Source organism: Oryzias latipes, chromosome 10 (assembly GCF_002234675.1).
Source record: "Oryzias latipes chromosome 10, ASM223467v1".
NCBI classification, from domain to species: domain Eukaryota; kingdom Metazoa; phylum Chordata; class Actinopteri; order Beloniformes; family Adrianichthyidae; genus Oryzias; species Oryzias latipes.
Window position 1 is genome coordinate 27,621,116 of NC_019868.2, and position 14,849 is coordinate 27,635,964.

At 41.4% G+C, this 14,849-nt stretch overlaps 2 protein-coding genes across 2 annotated transcripts; both read left to right on the top strand.

The window, feature by feature from the left end:
- The first annotated feature begins 5,313 nt into the window (after positions 1-5,313).
- Positions 5,314-12,395, top strand: tctn1 (tectonic family member 1). Its single transcript, XM_011480547.3, has 14 exons — positions 5,314-5,664; positions 6,714-6,831; positions 7,336-7,469; positions 8,221-8,369; positions 9,428-9,530; positions 9,639-9,751; positions 9,997-10,017; positions 10,341-10,475; positions 10,560-10,685; positions 10,757-10,842; positions 10,918-11,055; positions 11,138-11,291; positions 11,383-11,514; positions 12,042-12,395. The coding sequence occupies exons 1-14, from the start codon at positions 5,397-5,399 to the stop codon at positions 12,186-12,188; spliced, it is 1,824 nt and encodes a 607-aa protein (XP_011478849.1). The 5' UTR covers positions 5,314-5,396; the 3' UTR covers positions 12,189-12,395.
- LOC101167377 (snRNA-activating protein complex subunit 1) lies at positions 12,207-14,784 on the top strand. The gene is made up of 2 exons (XM_023959385.1): positions 12,207-12,221; positions 13,550-14,784. Exon 2 carries the CDS (start codon positions 13,627-13,629, stop codon positions 14,719-14,721), a length of 1,095 nt encoding a protein of 364 aa, XP_023815153.1. The 5' UTR covers positions 12,207-12,221; positions 13,550-13,626; the 3' UTR covers positions 14,722-14,784.
- The last annotated feature ends 65 nt before the right edge of the window (positions 14,785-14,849 follow it).

A 14,849-nucleotide genomic window follows, 5' to 3' on the forward strand; every position in this document is an offset into this window, starting at 1 on the left:
TAAAACACCGACAGAGGGTCGAGAGTTTCTCAAGAAGATCCAGAAGAACTCCGAGTGAAAGTGATTCTGATCTGACATACTATTCTCTCAACAGTTGTGAGAAACAGGTAACGGGACGGTAAAATTGACATTCCAATATGGAAACATCTGAGTGACTTTTTTTTCTTCTAACCTTATTTTTCTTTTTCTTAATTAATAATATTTTTTGAAACAATTTCTACAACTGTATACATTATGTGAAAATTAGCAGCGTAGTAAAAATATTTTGGTCAAGGCACGACCAGCAGTGGCGTTAATGTTCGATTTGAGCGACATGGGCAGACTGCTCCTCCCAGAGAGAGGATCAGGCACGTGCCATGGCGGGAGACACAATGTGGGGGGAGGGAAACCCATTCAGTTGGGTAAATGGGGTAACGGGTGTTCAAGTTTGGTGTTTTGGATATGTTCTCTTATATCCAGGTTAGTTAGGCTTCTCTTTAAAAAAATGTTCATTGTATTATGTGAAAGTTTCACAGCAGCTGAAAAGAAATACAGATCTCTTTTTTTTCAAGAGATAATTTACTCTAAATGCAAATAAGTACTTTGATCTGTCCAAATCAATGCAAGGAGTAGATCTAAACTTTGTAACATGGAATTGCAGGGGATTGCAACGTTTCAAAAAGGTCAAAAAAGTAATAAACAAAATAAAAGATATGGGGTCCAAAATAGTCTTTCTTCAGGAGACCCATCTTCTAGAGGAAGACGAAAAAAGAATTAGAAGAAGGTGGCGAGGGAGCATATTTGCTTCAGCATTTTCTTCCAGAGCAAGAGGAGTGATGACCCTTATTCATGAATCTGTACCATTCCATGTCAGTAATGTGATTAAAGACAAGAGGGGTAGATATTTAATAATACAAGGATCATTATTGTTGGAAACATTAAATTTGGTTAATATTTACGGTCCTAATTCTGATGATTTTAAGTTTTACGAAGACCTGTTCCTTACACTTTCAGCGCTGCCCGGGCAATTTATAATAGCTGGGGACTTTAACTGTACCTTAAATCCAAGCCAGGATAGATCCACAGGAACTGACCAAACTCATAACAACTGTAGACTGAGTATTCTGAGATCAATGAAAGAACTAAAACTGCTAGATATTTGGAGGGAATTAAATCAGCAAACCAAGGCCTATTCATGCTATTCTGCAACATTTCAAACCTACTCACGTATAGATTATTTCCTAATTTCTTCTGAATTGATGTCCAAAATCCAAAAATGTACATATGATAATATTGTAATTTCGGACCATGCTCCATGTTGCCTAGTATACAGGGATGAAAAAATATCCAGCGATCCTCCTAGATGGCGATTCCAACACAAATGGCTGCAGGACGGAGAGTTTGTTAAATACATAGGAAAACAAATTGATGACTTTTTCTACTTCAACACAAATCAAACTTCAGCCTGCATTAGATGGGATGCCTTTAAGGCATTTCTCAGAGGCAAAATAATTAGTTACACAAGCTATAAAAATAAGAAAGACAAACAAAATTTTGCACAACTAGAGAACAAAATAAAACACACACAACAAAAAATATATGAAAATGGGGATCTGGAAGCAAAAAAAGAGTTATTACTCCTAAGAGCAGAATATGACAAACAGTCCAGTAACAGGGCTGCATCAAGCCTTTTAAGGTTAAAACAAACATTTTATGAACAAGGTGACAAGGCTGGAAAATTATTGGCATGGCAAATAAAACAACTGGAAACTAAAACCTCTATCACATGTATCACAAAAAATGAACAAAACTTAGTCAATCCAAAAGATATCAACGACGCCTTTAGAGAGTATTACCAGAAACTGTATGACGCTCAAGGGAACTGCAATCCTACTGACATTAATAGTTTCCTAAATAGGCTGAATATTCCAGTTATCTCAAATGAGAATAAGATCAATTTGAATTTAAAGTTTAATAACATAGAAGTCGCACAAACTATTGAAAACATGAAATCAGGAAAAAGTCCAGGTCCAGATGGTATTCCGATTGAAATATATAAAAAATTTAAGGATAAATTGCTAACACCCCTACTGGAAATGTTTACTGAGGCATTTGAAAAAGAATGTCTTCCACTCTCCATGAATCAAGCCCTTATCACATTACTGCCAAAACCAGGTAAACCACCTAACAAATGCGAGAATATGAGGCCTATTAGTTTACTGAATTCTGATCTTAAAATTATTTGCAAATTGTTAGCAAGGCGTCTCCAAAACGTTCTGCCACATATAATAAATAGAGATCAGAATGGCTTTGTTGCTGGAAGACTAGGATCTCATAATGTGAGAAGAGTTTTAAATATCATTCATCATAAAAAAGAAAACAGAGATACTGCTCTCCTGTCATTAGATGCAGAAAAAGCATTTGATAGGGTTGAGTGGCCCTATCTTTTCAGTATCTTGGAAAGATTTGGATGCGGATCCAACTTTATAAAATGGATCAAGATTTTGTATAAAGACCCGACAGCGGAAGTTTTAACAAATAGAAATTTCTCTAAGCCAATTAAAATTAAGAGAGGATGTCGGCAAGGATGTCCTCTCTCTCCTTTGCTTTTTACTTTAGCAATAGAACCATTTGCAGCAGCGATTCGTGCACATACACAGATAACTGGAATCACAGTAGGACCCACTGAACACAAAATTTCTTTGTTTGCAGACGATGTCATTTTATATTTGAGTAACCTTACTTCATCAATCCCAGCAGTGCTGGAAGTGATTCAAATATTTGGAAGTATTTCAGGATATAAAGTGAATAATGCAAAATCCTCAATTTTAATGCTAAATTCTATGGAAAGGCAAAACCCCACTTCCAAAACATCTCACTTTAAAGTAGTTGAACATTTTGAATACTTAGGAGTGATAATTGTACCAAAGCTGGAAGAAGTTGTCCAACGTAACTATGATTACTTAAAAGAAAAAATCAAAGATTCAATAGACAGATGGATGAAGCTGCCCATAACTATAATGGGAAGAATAAATATCCTAAAAATGAACGTATTGCCAAAACTGCTATACTTGTTCCAAAATATCCCTCTGGCACCCCCTCTAGAATTATTTGCTTGGTTAAAGAAAATCACAGTAGCCTTTATATGGAACAACAGAAAACCTAAACTCCGTCTTACTTTACTATACTTACCATTTGATAGAGGGGGGCTAAAATGCCCTAATTTTAAGCATTACTTCTGGGCTACACATCTGCGCTCCATTATGTTTTACTTCTCTAATGAGAATAATCCACATTGGGTGGAAATGGAGTCCCACAATTTAAAAATACCTTTACCGTCGTTCTTATACTCCGAAAAAATAAGAAAGTTACAAAGACAAATCAAAAATCCTTTCTTGAAACATATGATAAAGGTCTGGTTTGAGGTCAAAAACTATTTAAAAGAAGTAAATTCTTTATCACAATTCAGCCCAATCTGGGGTAACCAGTTTTTTTTACCAGGAAGAATGGATACAACGTTTAAAACGTGGGCATCCAAAGGACTTAGAACAATTAGAGATTTGTACCCCCCACAGTCTGATACCTTTATGTCCTTTGAGGAGCTAAAATCTATGTACGACCTGGATAAAAAACACTACTTTAAATATCTTCAGTTAAGAAGCTTTGTGAATGCAAACCAAAAGAGTCTTAACAAAATTCCTTTTTCACAGCTGGAAACCCAGATGATGAAAAACAAATTAAGAAAAGGCATAATTTCAGACCTCTATAACTTATTGACATCTAATATATCAGAGAACTCAAATGGTAAATTAAAATCATGGAATGATGACTTATCACTCAATATTAATGAAAATGATTGGACAAGGGCATGTTGTAAGATTCATTCTATGTCTATTAACAGTCGACTGAGAATACTACAATTTAAATGGTTAATGCGTTTATATACAACACCAGTGCAACTAAATAAATATAATAAGAACATACCAGATGTTTGTGCAAAATGTGGATTTAAAGGCACATTGAAGCATTGCATGTGGGAATGTCACCAAATACAAATCTTTTTGGAAGAAGTTAAAATTACAATAGAAAAAATAATCTCAAAACAACTTACATTGAGCCCTACCCTATTTCTTTTGAATATATATCCAGTGAAACATAATTTTAGTAATACAGAGAGTACATTTATTGATATCAGTTTCTTAACGGCTAAAAGGTGTATTGCACAGGCTTGGAAAAACATGAGCAGACCTAGCATAAATCAGTGGCTAAAACAAATGTTGTATTGCCTTCCTTTGGAAAGAATAATGTATATCCATAAAAGCAAACAACACCTATTTGAGGAAATTTGGGGACCCTTTATTAATTATATTCAAAAATTAGAACTAATAGATGATTCAACAGATTTTTGATCTCAACTGCACAGAATTTTGCAACCACAGTTTAAAAGCTTTTGAAAAGGAGAGCTGTGATGGTATCATGTAAGAGAAGCAATGTTCGTTGTTAAGTTTTGTTTTATGTAATTATTTTTATTTGTTTGAGTGCAGATATTTGTTTTGAGTGAAATGTCATACAATACAGTTTAGTTTTTTTATTTTTATTTTTTTTTTTTTTATTATTTTATTTCCTTTTTGCTTTTTGTCTTTTTATAAGGAAAACGTAACTGGTATTATTGAAGTTGCTGTGTTGTTATGACTAATTCTTTAAATAAAAAGTTGTGGAAAAAAAAAAAAAAAATCAGATTATTTAATGGTGGTGTGTCCCTTCAAGTTCTCGTCAAGACTAAATAAGTCTGTTGTTCTTTAAATTTGCACGTTAAAGAGGTCTTTCGCTTTAAAAAGAGTTATTTTCTTTGTTTGTTTATTGTTTAACCCTTGTGCTATCCTAGGCACTTTAACATTGGGAGTTGGGTCATCTAGACCCACTAGACAGTGCCCTGAACCTTTTTTCTTCAATGATTTGTGATCTTCACTGGTGTCCATGGATTACATGAAATCTTTCCACCTTTATCCACCTTTGTCATGGTAGGGAGAACACGTCAATGGAAGGGGGGGTCATCTAAGATAGCCCAAGGGTTAAAAAAGCCTCATTTCAACTTGTCTTATAAAAGTAAGACTAAACATGTTTTATGAATTATTTCGTTTGTTTATATGACTAAATGTTATATTCAGTCTGATAAATTAGAGATTAAACTTCTACATATTTCCAATTTTTTCAGAATATCACAGAAACAGCACAGTGATCAACAAAATATTGTTTGATTTTTTTTTGTTTTTTTAGGGATAACAGTTAAATGTGTTTCAGGGACCTTGCATTCATGCAACTGACCGGTAGGTGGCAGCCTATACGAACTGAAAGCCCACGAGCAGAAGCGAACAGCCGAAGAAGAGCAACAACCATAGCAACGGTCTATAACAAGTATGGCGGCGTTCGTCTTTTTAGCTTCGGATTTTTTTTTTATTTTCCTTTTGATTGTTACTGTAAATTCTAACGAAAATTCGACGAGCAGTTATTTTAACTCGACTGCGTGGGATGACCTAAACTTCACATCTGGAACGACGTTTGTTGCATCCACGGAGTCGACGGTGTTGAGCTCAACAACCCGGACCTCCAGCGGTACGGAGCCGCCGCCTCTGCCCGCCGAGCCCCTGCCTGTCTCCGGCCGCCTCCCCACTCCAGTGACCGCTGGTGCGTGTCCTTGAACGCAACACCGTTTTGTTTTGTTTTTGTCTAAAGTAACTCTATTGACGTTGCAAACAGTCCTTAAATTATTTACTTTAACCGTTTTTAATCTTTTTGAATTGCTTGTTCATTTTCTCAAAAAAACCTGCAAGGACCAGGTTATGCAAATGCTTTTCTGCAACTTTGAGCAAAACTTTCTTTAGTTTTTACAAGCTAAGAATCTCAGCAAAATTTGATGAAAGTGAATTTTTAACATAGTGAACAACATATTTCACACATACATCACCAGGTTAAGTCTAAAACCACAACTTTCATTGACCTTTGACCTTGCAAAGAAGCCCCCATCTTGAATTTTTCTTAAAACAGTTCTCTAGTTCACATTTAAACGCTTGGCTTCTACGTCCATGACCCCGTCGGGAAGCTACTTGGGGAAAAAAATCATTGGTTTTAAGGTTTGCAGATTATGAACAGCGTTAGCGTGGTGAGTTTGCAGAAGTGGCGTTTCCCTGTTTTTTACGGGAGCATTGTGAAAATCTAATACATTAATCGTTGGCCCGAGCTAAACAAAATGATATGTCATAACATATGTACATATTAGGAATGAGGGCGTGGTTAGCACATAACCTCCGTTGCCAAGCAAATCTAAAAATTTACTTTTGCCGATCTTTCTAAAAGTTATATAGATGCGTCCGTCACCCCCAGGCGATCAAAAAATTGAATGGTTGCCATGGAGTTAAAACTGACAGAAAAGCCACCAACTTTTTTTTCCCATAAATTTGTCCCGGGCAGCTCTGACCAGGCTTGCAGGGACAATGAGGGCTGTGAAGCAGTGAGGGCCGCTTTCACAACTTCAGTCATTATGTTATTAAAGTTTAAAAAGCAGCTTCATGATCAAAATACCAACATTTAAGGCTTCAAGATTCTGTGCTTGTTGTTGTTTGTAATCCTTTTTTGCTGCTGAAATCAAAAAAGGTGACCATTTCTTATTTGATATTTAAACTTCTCATCGGAGGATAGTTGAACTCTGACCTTCTGACCTCAGCTCTGTGTTTCAGTCGACACGCTGTGTCCCTGTGATGAGCACACGGACGCGTGTGACATCAGCTGCTGCTGTGATGCTGACTGTCAGCAGGAGGTGGCGCTGTTCACCAGCTGCTCAGTCACTGACGTGAGGTGAGTTTCAGCCGGAGGGAATCAATATCCAACACACTACTGCCCACCCATACGTTCAGGGGAACACATGTTTGCTTCTCATGACGTTAGGAATGTCAGCCGTGACCCATCATGCTTTGCCAGTCCACACCGTTATGGTTCCTGTTTGAAGAAGAGAAAAAATCGTTTCTTTTAAACCCACAGCTGTGACTCAAAGATCTGCTTCACCTTTGTTGACATTTTGAATATTTGAATGAAATGAGCTCCTAAGTGCAGATTAAGGAAACTTTCCATTTTTATACATATATAAGATTTTTTTTTTTAAAAGACGGGGAAAATAGGATCATTATGGCTCATTTACCTGTTCACAGGTAAAATCACCTGAGACAGCAGCACAAAGACAGCAGACAAGCTCAAAATTAAAAATAAATACTCCATAGTGCTTCATTTCTGGCTGGATTTCTGTTTTGGGTGTTTTAAGTCAGATTTAATCTCAGTTTTTCATTGTTATTTCTTCACTCACAGTGACAGCAGGCAGCTGTGCAGCCGCGGCGTGGCGAGCTACGCTTTGAGAACACGAATTGACGGTTTTTCCGAGCTTCTCACCTCCATCAAAAAGGAGACAAACTATGACCTTTTCTGCATCCATTCATACAACCGTGAGTCAGAGCTCCTCCTGAAGCTCATGTTTATGTTTTTACACACATTCTGAACAAAATTATCTGTATTTTAAACTTTCATTTAAACAAAAAAAAAATCAATGGATGATTTCTGAAAGTCAAGCCTGCAGGTTTCTGTCACATTTCTACAAATATGTCAGAATGATGTTGACATTTAGTTTGTCTTTTAAAAATTAGGGCTTTATTCGAGAAAAACAATTCCAGAAACAGCCAGTTTTTTAAGTAAAATCTGCTAACAGGAGCTGTAAAAACAGCAGAATTCAATTGTCTTAAATGCCGAAAATTAACTCATTCAAACACATTTTCTTCAGAAGTTTCCATATTGAATTTTTTATTTAATATTTTCACGATATCTGTTTTTTATCTAAGCCTTAGGATTTCAAGAACTTCATCCACTTTCATATTTATTTACCTTTTTACGTACAATTTAAGGAATTGAGACAGACGCCCAATTTTCTGCTTTTATTGTCTTTCCTGTCAGAAAATCTTCTTTTCAATTTATCTCTTTTTTTAAAATGTTGTTTACTACATTTCTCCATCTGTTTTGCAAATGTTAATTGAACTTTGTTTCCACATTGATTTTTTTTGCCGTATTTGCAAACACTCTCACATACCTGAAAGGTGTTTTAATCCTGTGAAACGGGGTCACGTGCCGGGGAAGTAGAACCTCTGGTCGGGGTCGTGTCGGGGTCGTGTCAGGGTTGGGGTCTGACCTGCTGCGTGTCTGCAGGCGTGGACGGGTTGTCTCTTCCTCCGCCGGCTCTTCCCACCGACAGAAACTTCCAGACTCTCTTTCAACGGTTCAGCAGCTTCATGTTTGGCGCTCAGAGCAGCGACCAGGAGCTTCCCGCTCAAGTCCAGAGCTCACCTGGATACCAGGTAACGTTTGACTCAGTGGCTGTTTTGAGCGTTTGCTCAATAGTTTGAACTCTGTTTTTAAAAAACAGGGAGGGAGGGGGGGGGCTTTACTTTCTTTGCTGTTTTACACTTGTACAAGCTTCGGTAGTAAAGCTGTGGTTGGTGTTGTATGGCTGACAGGCACAACCCGCCGTCTGGGTCCGCTTTTTACCGGCCCTCACTAGCCAAGCAGCTGTTGCCCCCTCCCACCCTCACTGCCCCCACACCGCTCTCTTTTTACGTGCCCTCATTGGCTAAGCGGCTGCTTCTCGCCCCTCACAGCCAATGTTCACTTTGGCTAAAAGTGCTAATTAATTGCTGAAAGTGCCAGCAGTGCTTCAGCATCATTAACTATTAAAAAATACATTTAAATAGATTTTGTTTTTGGCAAAAATTGTTCCGATGCAATGCATTGTGGTCTATATTCGCCGATCTGTTGAGCGTCGAAGCCCACCTGTTTTTCGCTGAGACTCCCGGGAAATTTCTAGGGCACTGGATTTTGGAATTGTAGATTTGGACAGCACTAGAAAATGGCGATCGCACTATTGAGTGCACTATGTAGGGGTTTGGGTGGGAGTTTGGACATAACCTACAATTCCAAAATCCAGTGCGAATATATACCACAATGCATTGCATCGGAACAATTGCCCAAAAAAATGTATTTAAATGTAATATTTTTATAAATCATCAACGTTTTTATTTTCAGAAGACAGTGGACTCATAAATAATCGTCACAAAACGCTCATATTAAATAGATATGAACTTGATTTCATAGATTCTAACTTAACGATGACGTCATATCCGCCGTTAAGAAAAAAAAGTAGTGAGCATGGTGTCTTTTATAATTCAGGGCACTTAGTATTTTAGTTCTGCTTAGTTTTTTTAGTAGTTAGGGAATTCAGACACAGAAAAACACACTGCTAAAGATGCTAACCATGCTAGCAGCGCTAACAGTCAATACCACATGGTGGCGCTCTTGTGGTGTTGTAGAAAGTGGTTAATGTGCTGAATCAGGTTGTTGGTTCTGGCTGTGGTTCCAGTTTGGAGATGTCCTGAGGACTGCAGACGAGAGCGGGCAGGGGGGGGTGTTTTACCTGCCTGCTGCAGGCATCACTGCTGCCTGTGTGGACAAGAGTCCAGCAGGTAAACCTGAGCGGGCTTCATGTCTGCACACAGAGTTCACATGTAGGTTTGACTCTTTTTATTTATTGTTCTTTGACATCGAGTGTTTTGCTGTTTTTTTTCCCCCAGCGTTCCTAAAGGATCAGCAGAGCCGGTGTTCCCGACGCGTGATCCTGGAGACGGACTGCAGCTCCCTGCCTGCTCTCAGCATGGACTCATACTCCAACATCCTGCTGCTTAATGTGAGGCTCCCGTCCTGAAAGCACAGCACTGCCAGCTTCTCAATGCTCTTTCCTCTTCTCCACTGAAAAGTGATGCTAGATCTGAATAATTCAGATACTTTAGACTTTATTCTAACATTTTAACTAATAATTTATTATTTTTGTGAATTATTTTATACACGAGAAGCTGAAACTTCATGTACCTCCACCAAATGTGTCCAGTGTGACTGAATAGCAAACCTTTTGCCGCTTTTTCTGCTCTGCAGGGGAAGAATCAAGATGCAGCAGTGAGTATTTCTCCTCATTTCTGTTTGTGAAGATAATATTTTCTCTTTTGCCTAAACTGAAGCTGTGCTCCAAAGTTTCCCTCATGTACGATTCAGCTGCAAACTTCCTGTTTCCAGTTTGATAGATCTATTTTTTTATTTTTAAAGTCTTAAGTATTGATCATTTCTTCTAAGGTTTCTAAAATAAAAGCTAGACTTTTCGGTATAAAGGCTCGTCTCGTGAAGTTCAGGTCTCCAGTTTCTCCCATCAGAGCTGTGAAACATCACTGAAGCACGGACGGGCTGATGATTCAGACGCATTATTGTCCCACTTCCTGCTCCAGGTGGTTCCTGTGGACGTATCCTCCGTGGTGCTTCGGTCCACAGAAGGAACTCAGTCTGAGCTGACGGTCGGCGCCGGAGAGGACCTGCGTCCTGTTCTCCTCAGCACCGGCGTCTGCGCCCGTGTGGCGCTGAAGGTGAACTGTCGAAGCGTCTCCGTTCTTCGGAAACGTCAGAGTCGTTTTGGGCGATTGGATTTTTGAAGAACTTTGTCTCTCCAGGTAGTTTATGTGATCCGGTACAACGCGGCGGGCGAGGTGGTGAACGCTGCCGTCTCCGTGGTGCTGGGGTTCATCCGCGGAGCTTCGGTGCTGCTGGAGCAGGAGTTCCAGGCTACATTTGTCCAGGTGCTGCAGCACATCCTCACTCGCCAACGGTCTCTGGTCACATGACCGTGACGTTAGTCTGCCGTTTGCAGGACGGCGGCGAGCTGGCTCTTCGTCTCAGCGGAAATCCCGGCTATGTGGTCGGACGCCCTCTCCTGTCTGGAACGAAAACCGCAGAATATCCTTCCACAGAGAAGAAGAGACGGTTTCTTCACGCCTGTCTGCCGTTCTGCGCCTTGACCGCGTTCTCCACAGGGATCAGCAGAAGCACGGAGCTCAGAGATGCTCTGTCTCTGCTCCACAGCTCCGCCGAGCAGGACTGCCTGCGTGGTCCTCACCGGCGCTCCCCGGTCCTCTTCGGTGTGAACGCCGTGTCCGGCTGCACGCTGAGGCAAACGCGTCCCGCTCCCGTCAGCACGCCGTCTGTGGCCTTCAGGTCACCTCTGACCCTCTGACCTCTCTGATCTGCACAGGCTGGATGACGCAGCCAACTGCTCGCTGGTCCTTCAGCAGCTCCTGGACGTCCTCAGAGGACCAAACTACCCGCAGTACGTGGCTTCCTTTGGAAACTCCCCGCTGAACAAGCAGCTAGACTGGGTCTCCATCCAGAGCAGCTTCAGTCCTGTGGTGAGACCGCCGTGACCCCATCTTCTGCCGGGCGTCTCCGCTCCACAAACACTCCGGTTTGACTCGTCTCCGCCGTGACTGTGACTCACAGGAGGACCAAAGCTGCAGCCTCCCGCTCTCACTCCATCTAGAGATCGAATGGACCAAATATGGATCCCTGGAGAACCCCCAGGCCCAGATAGTGAGCATCCGGGAGATCATTCAGACCAACAGCAGCAGTTTGGTGAGACTTGAGGAGCCGCAGGTTCAGAATTCAGACTTTAGACTTAGAAAACACAGAACATTTAGGTTTGGGAATAAATTTAGATTATCCAAAGACAAAAGCGGCTAGGCTCCGCCTCCTCAGACACAAACGTCAGGACGAAGAATGATGCCTTAAAAGACGCCGTCTGCTCTCACAGCTTCATGCTAAATGATCACTTCCTGACCTTTTATCACACTTACTCCATCAGACTCATCATTTCAACAGACAGAAATCAAATCAAAGCGTTTGTCATCCGTCTGGGACGGTTGTTGAATGTCTTTGACTGAGACTGCGGCGGTTTTGTTACGGTGGACTCAAACCGTTTTAGATCGAGTTGAGATATTTGTTAGAAACAAAAAAACAAACATATTCTGGAGATGAGAGACAGGAAATTCTGCCCACAAACGAACTCTCCTGCAACTTTTATGTAACGTCTTGTCATAAAGCGACACGTTTGCGTCTCCAGGTGGGATGAACTCTAACCCTCTGCTTTCCGTCTTCCGCAGCCTCTGCTGAGCGGCGGCGGCGGCAGCCTGCCGGTCAGAAGCTCTGTGGCCTTCGTTCCAGTTTCTGCAGACGCACTTCCTGGTTACAGAGCCACGCCCACCATCGACGCCAAACTTCCCTTCAACTTCTTTTTCCCCTTTGTTTGAACAGACGCCTGCAGGCTTTGTGGTGTAATTTATGTAAATAAGATTTGATAAATTATTTTTTTCAATCAAAAGTCTTATTTAAACCTGTTTTTGTTTTTTAACCAAAAAAAAGGCAGAAAGGAGAAGTTCAAGTTATAAATCTTTAGGAGTTTTTAGTTCCAGAGACACAGAAATCTCACTTTTGGGGGGGGGGGGGGGGGGGGGGGGAGCTCAGGAAAAAGCTGACATGAACCCGAGTTAATCATCATACGAGAGCAGAGTTTGCATTAAAACTGACCACAAGCAGAGCTTCAAGCCTAAAAGTATTAGTATATATGAATAAAATAACGTTTGTGTCAGAAGCTCATGTGGTTATGAGACTGAAACTTGAATTTAATTATAAATACAGAACTGCCTTTTCCTTTTTCACTTTGTTTTTTTTTTAAGATTAAGTAACTGCAACTATAGAGTTCATAGCTGACATTATTTTATAAAAATAAGACACAATAAATGAAAAGTTAAAAATTTTACTGAGATAAAATGACTTATTTAATTAAAGATATTTCTAGTTAAGACAAGTCGGCCCACAAAAGATACATCCATCTTCAGAATTCACTGAATCCCTTTTAGGGTCACTGCGTTGCTGGAGCCTATCCCAGCTACTGACCAGGGCCACACATGCACACTTAGTGGCAATTTAGAGACACAAAATAATCTATGAAGCATGTTTTTGAACTGTGGGAGGAAACTGGAGAAATCCCAGATGTGCACGAGGACAACATGCAAACTCTAGGGATTCAAACCAGGGCCTTCTCACTGCAGGGCAAGATAGGAGGCATTTTCTTATTCTTGGGTTTTCTTTTTTAAAGTAAACCTTTTTAATAATTGTGGTATATTTCTGTTTCAGAAAATACTTCCTTAGACTTGATTTTAATGTGCAAGGTGAAGGTATTTAGATCAAGAATATTTGGTAAGATTCAAGAGAGATTCAGTGCTATGAAAAATAAAAACAAAGAAAAATCTACATTTTATTCAGTAGAGAGAAGAGAATTTTTTTTTTTAAAGTCATGTTCTCTTCAAAGTAAACATATTTATACCTTGAAATGGTTTAAATATGTACTAATTGTTCACTTAGTTTTATTTGTTTTAGCAGGAAAAAACACATTAAGGGTTAAAAGTTCTAATCTAACTGGATCACAATGTCAAATCTTAATTTACAGAAAAATGACAGTTAAAAAGTTAAAACAAATTTATACTTTAAATATACATAGTTGGTTATTATAAAACGCTTGGAGAAAAACTAGATGTTTTGTATCTTTCAGAAAGATTTTTTTTAAAACCTTTTTTGTTTTTAAGTTTGCTGTTTTGTCGTTGACCACTAGAGGGCGTCGCTCCCCGTTTCCTCGCTGATGAGACACCTGTTCCACCTGGGCGCACGTGCCGAACACCCGCGGCCGGCATGCCTCGCGTTCATCCGATTTACTCCGACTTCTTCTACGAGCCTCTGACCGAGGACGTGGAGGAGCTGCTGGGCCGGTTCCAGCAGACCGACTCGGTCCGGTACGAGGTCTTCTCCGCCCTCTGGAGGGACATGAGCTTCTCGGACGTCTTCGCGGGACTCGGCAACTACAGCGAAGCGAGGCGGTTCTGCAGGGTCGCTCTGGCCACCGCCGCCAAGTTCTTCCTGCCGCCCTACAGCTACCAGATCCGAACCGGCGGCCTGTACCTGCTGTTCGCCTTCTTCCACACGCAGCCCGCCTCGCCTCCTCTGAGGATCCGGCTGGCCCTGAAGGACTGGACTCACGTGGAGATGTTCCTGCGAGACTCCGTGAGGGCGCAGCACTACGACGTGGTGTTCGTGTACGAGAAGCTGGCGGCGGAGAAGGCCTTCCACTACGCCGCCATGCCTCATTTGCTCTGCTTCCAGAGGCAGATTCACCCGAAGAAGCACCCCGAGTGTCCGGAGTTCCTGAGGAGGAGCGCCGCGGTGCAGGACCTGCTGCCTGCAGACCTCATGGAGGAGGTGAGGAACATCCAGAGCCACTACGAGAAGCTCAAAGAGGACACCGAGCAGGTCAGCAGCCGGGCCACCATGACCCTGCCAGACTTCCACCAGCGCCTGCAGGCCTGCATGTCCGAGTTCCTCACCTGGCAGGAGAAGACTTACACCTCCAAGGCCCACAAGAGCACCAAAGAGGATGAAGATTCAGCCGAGGAGGAGGATGAGGAGGGGGAGGAGTCCTGCAGCAAAAGAAGAGCCAGACTCCTGTCCTCCATCAAGCAGAGGAGCTACAACAGCTTCCAGAAGGCGCCACGGTCCAGGAGACACCGGCATGCCGAGATCCAGGATGGGTCCAGCTCCAGTGCCGAGCAGGGTGGGGCGCCAGCTCCCCCCCTGTACAAGCGGCCTCCATCTTTGCGGGCCAGGACCTGGATGAGCCTGGGAAAGGATGAGAAGGACAGCAAGGCCCACGCCTGGCTGCTGAGCGTTCCCGAACAGCTGGAGAGCATGCAGGTCAAGAGGTTCCGCCGGACCACACCGTTCAAGCTGTGAGGAAGACGGCTATCCCGGATTCTGGGACAAGTTCACACATTTAATAAAGGTTCAGTTCTGGCATCTGGTCTATTTGGATTTATTAAATCAATATATTAAATGTTCAGACTTCCAAAATTAAATAAAAA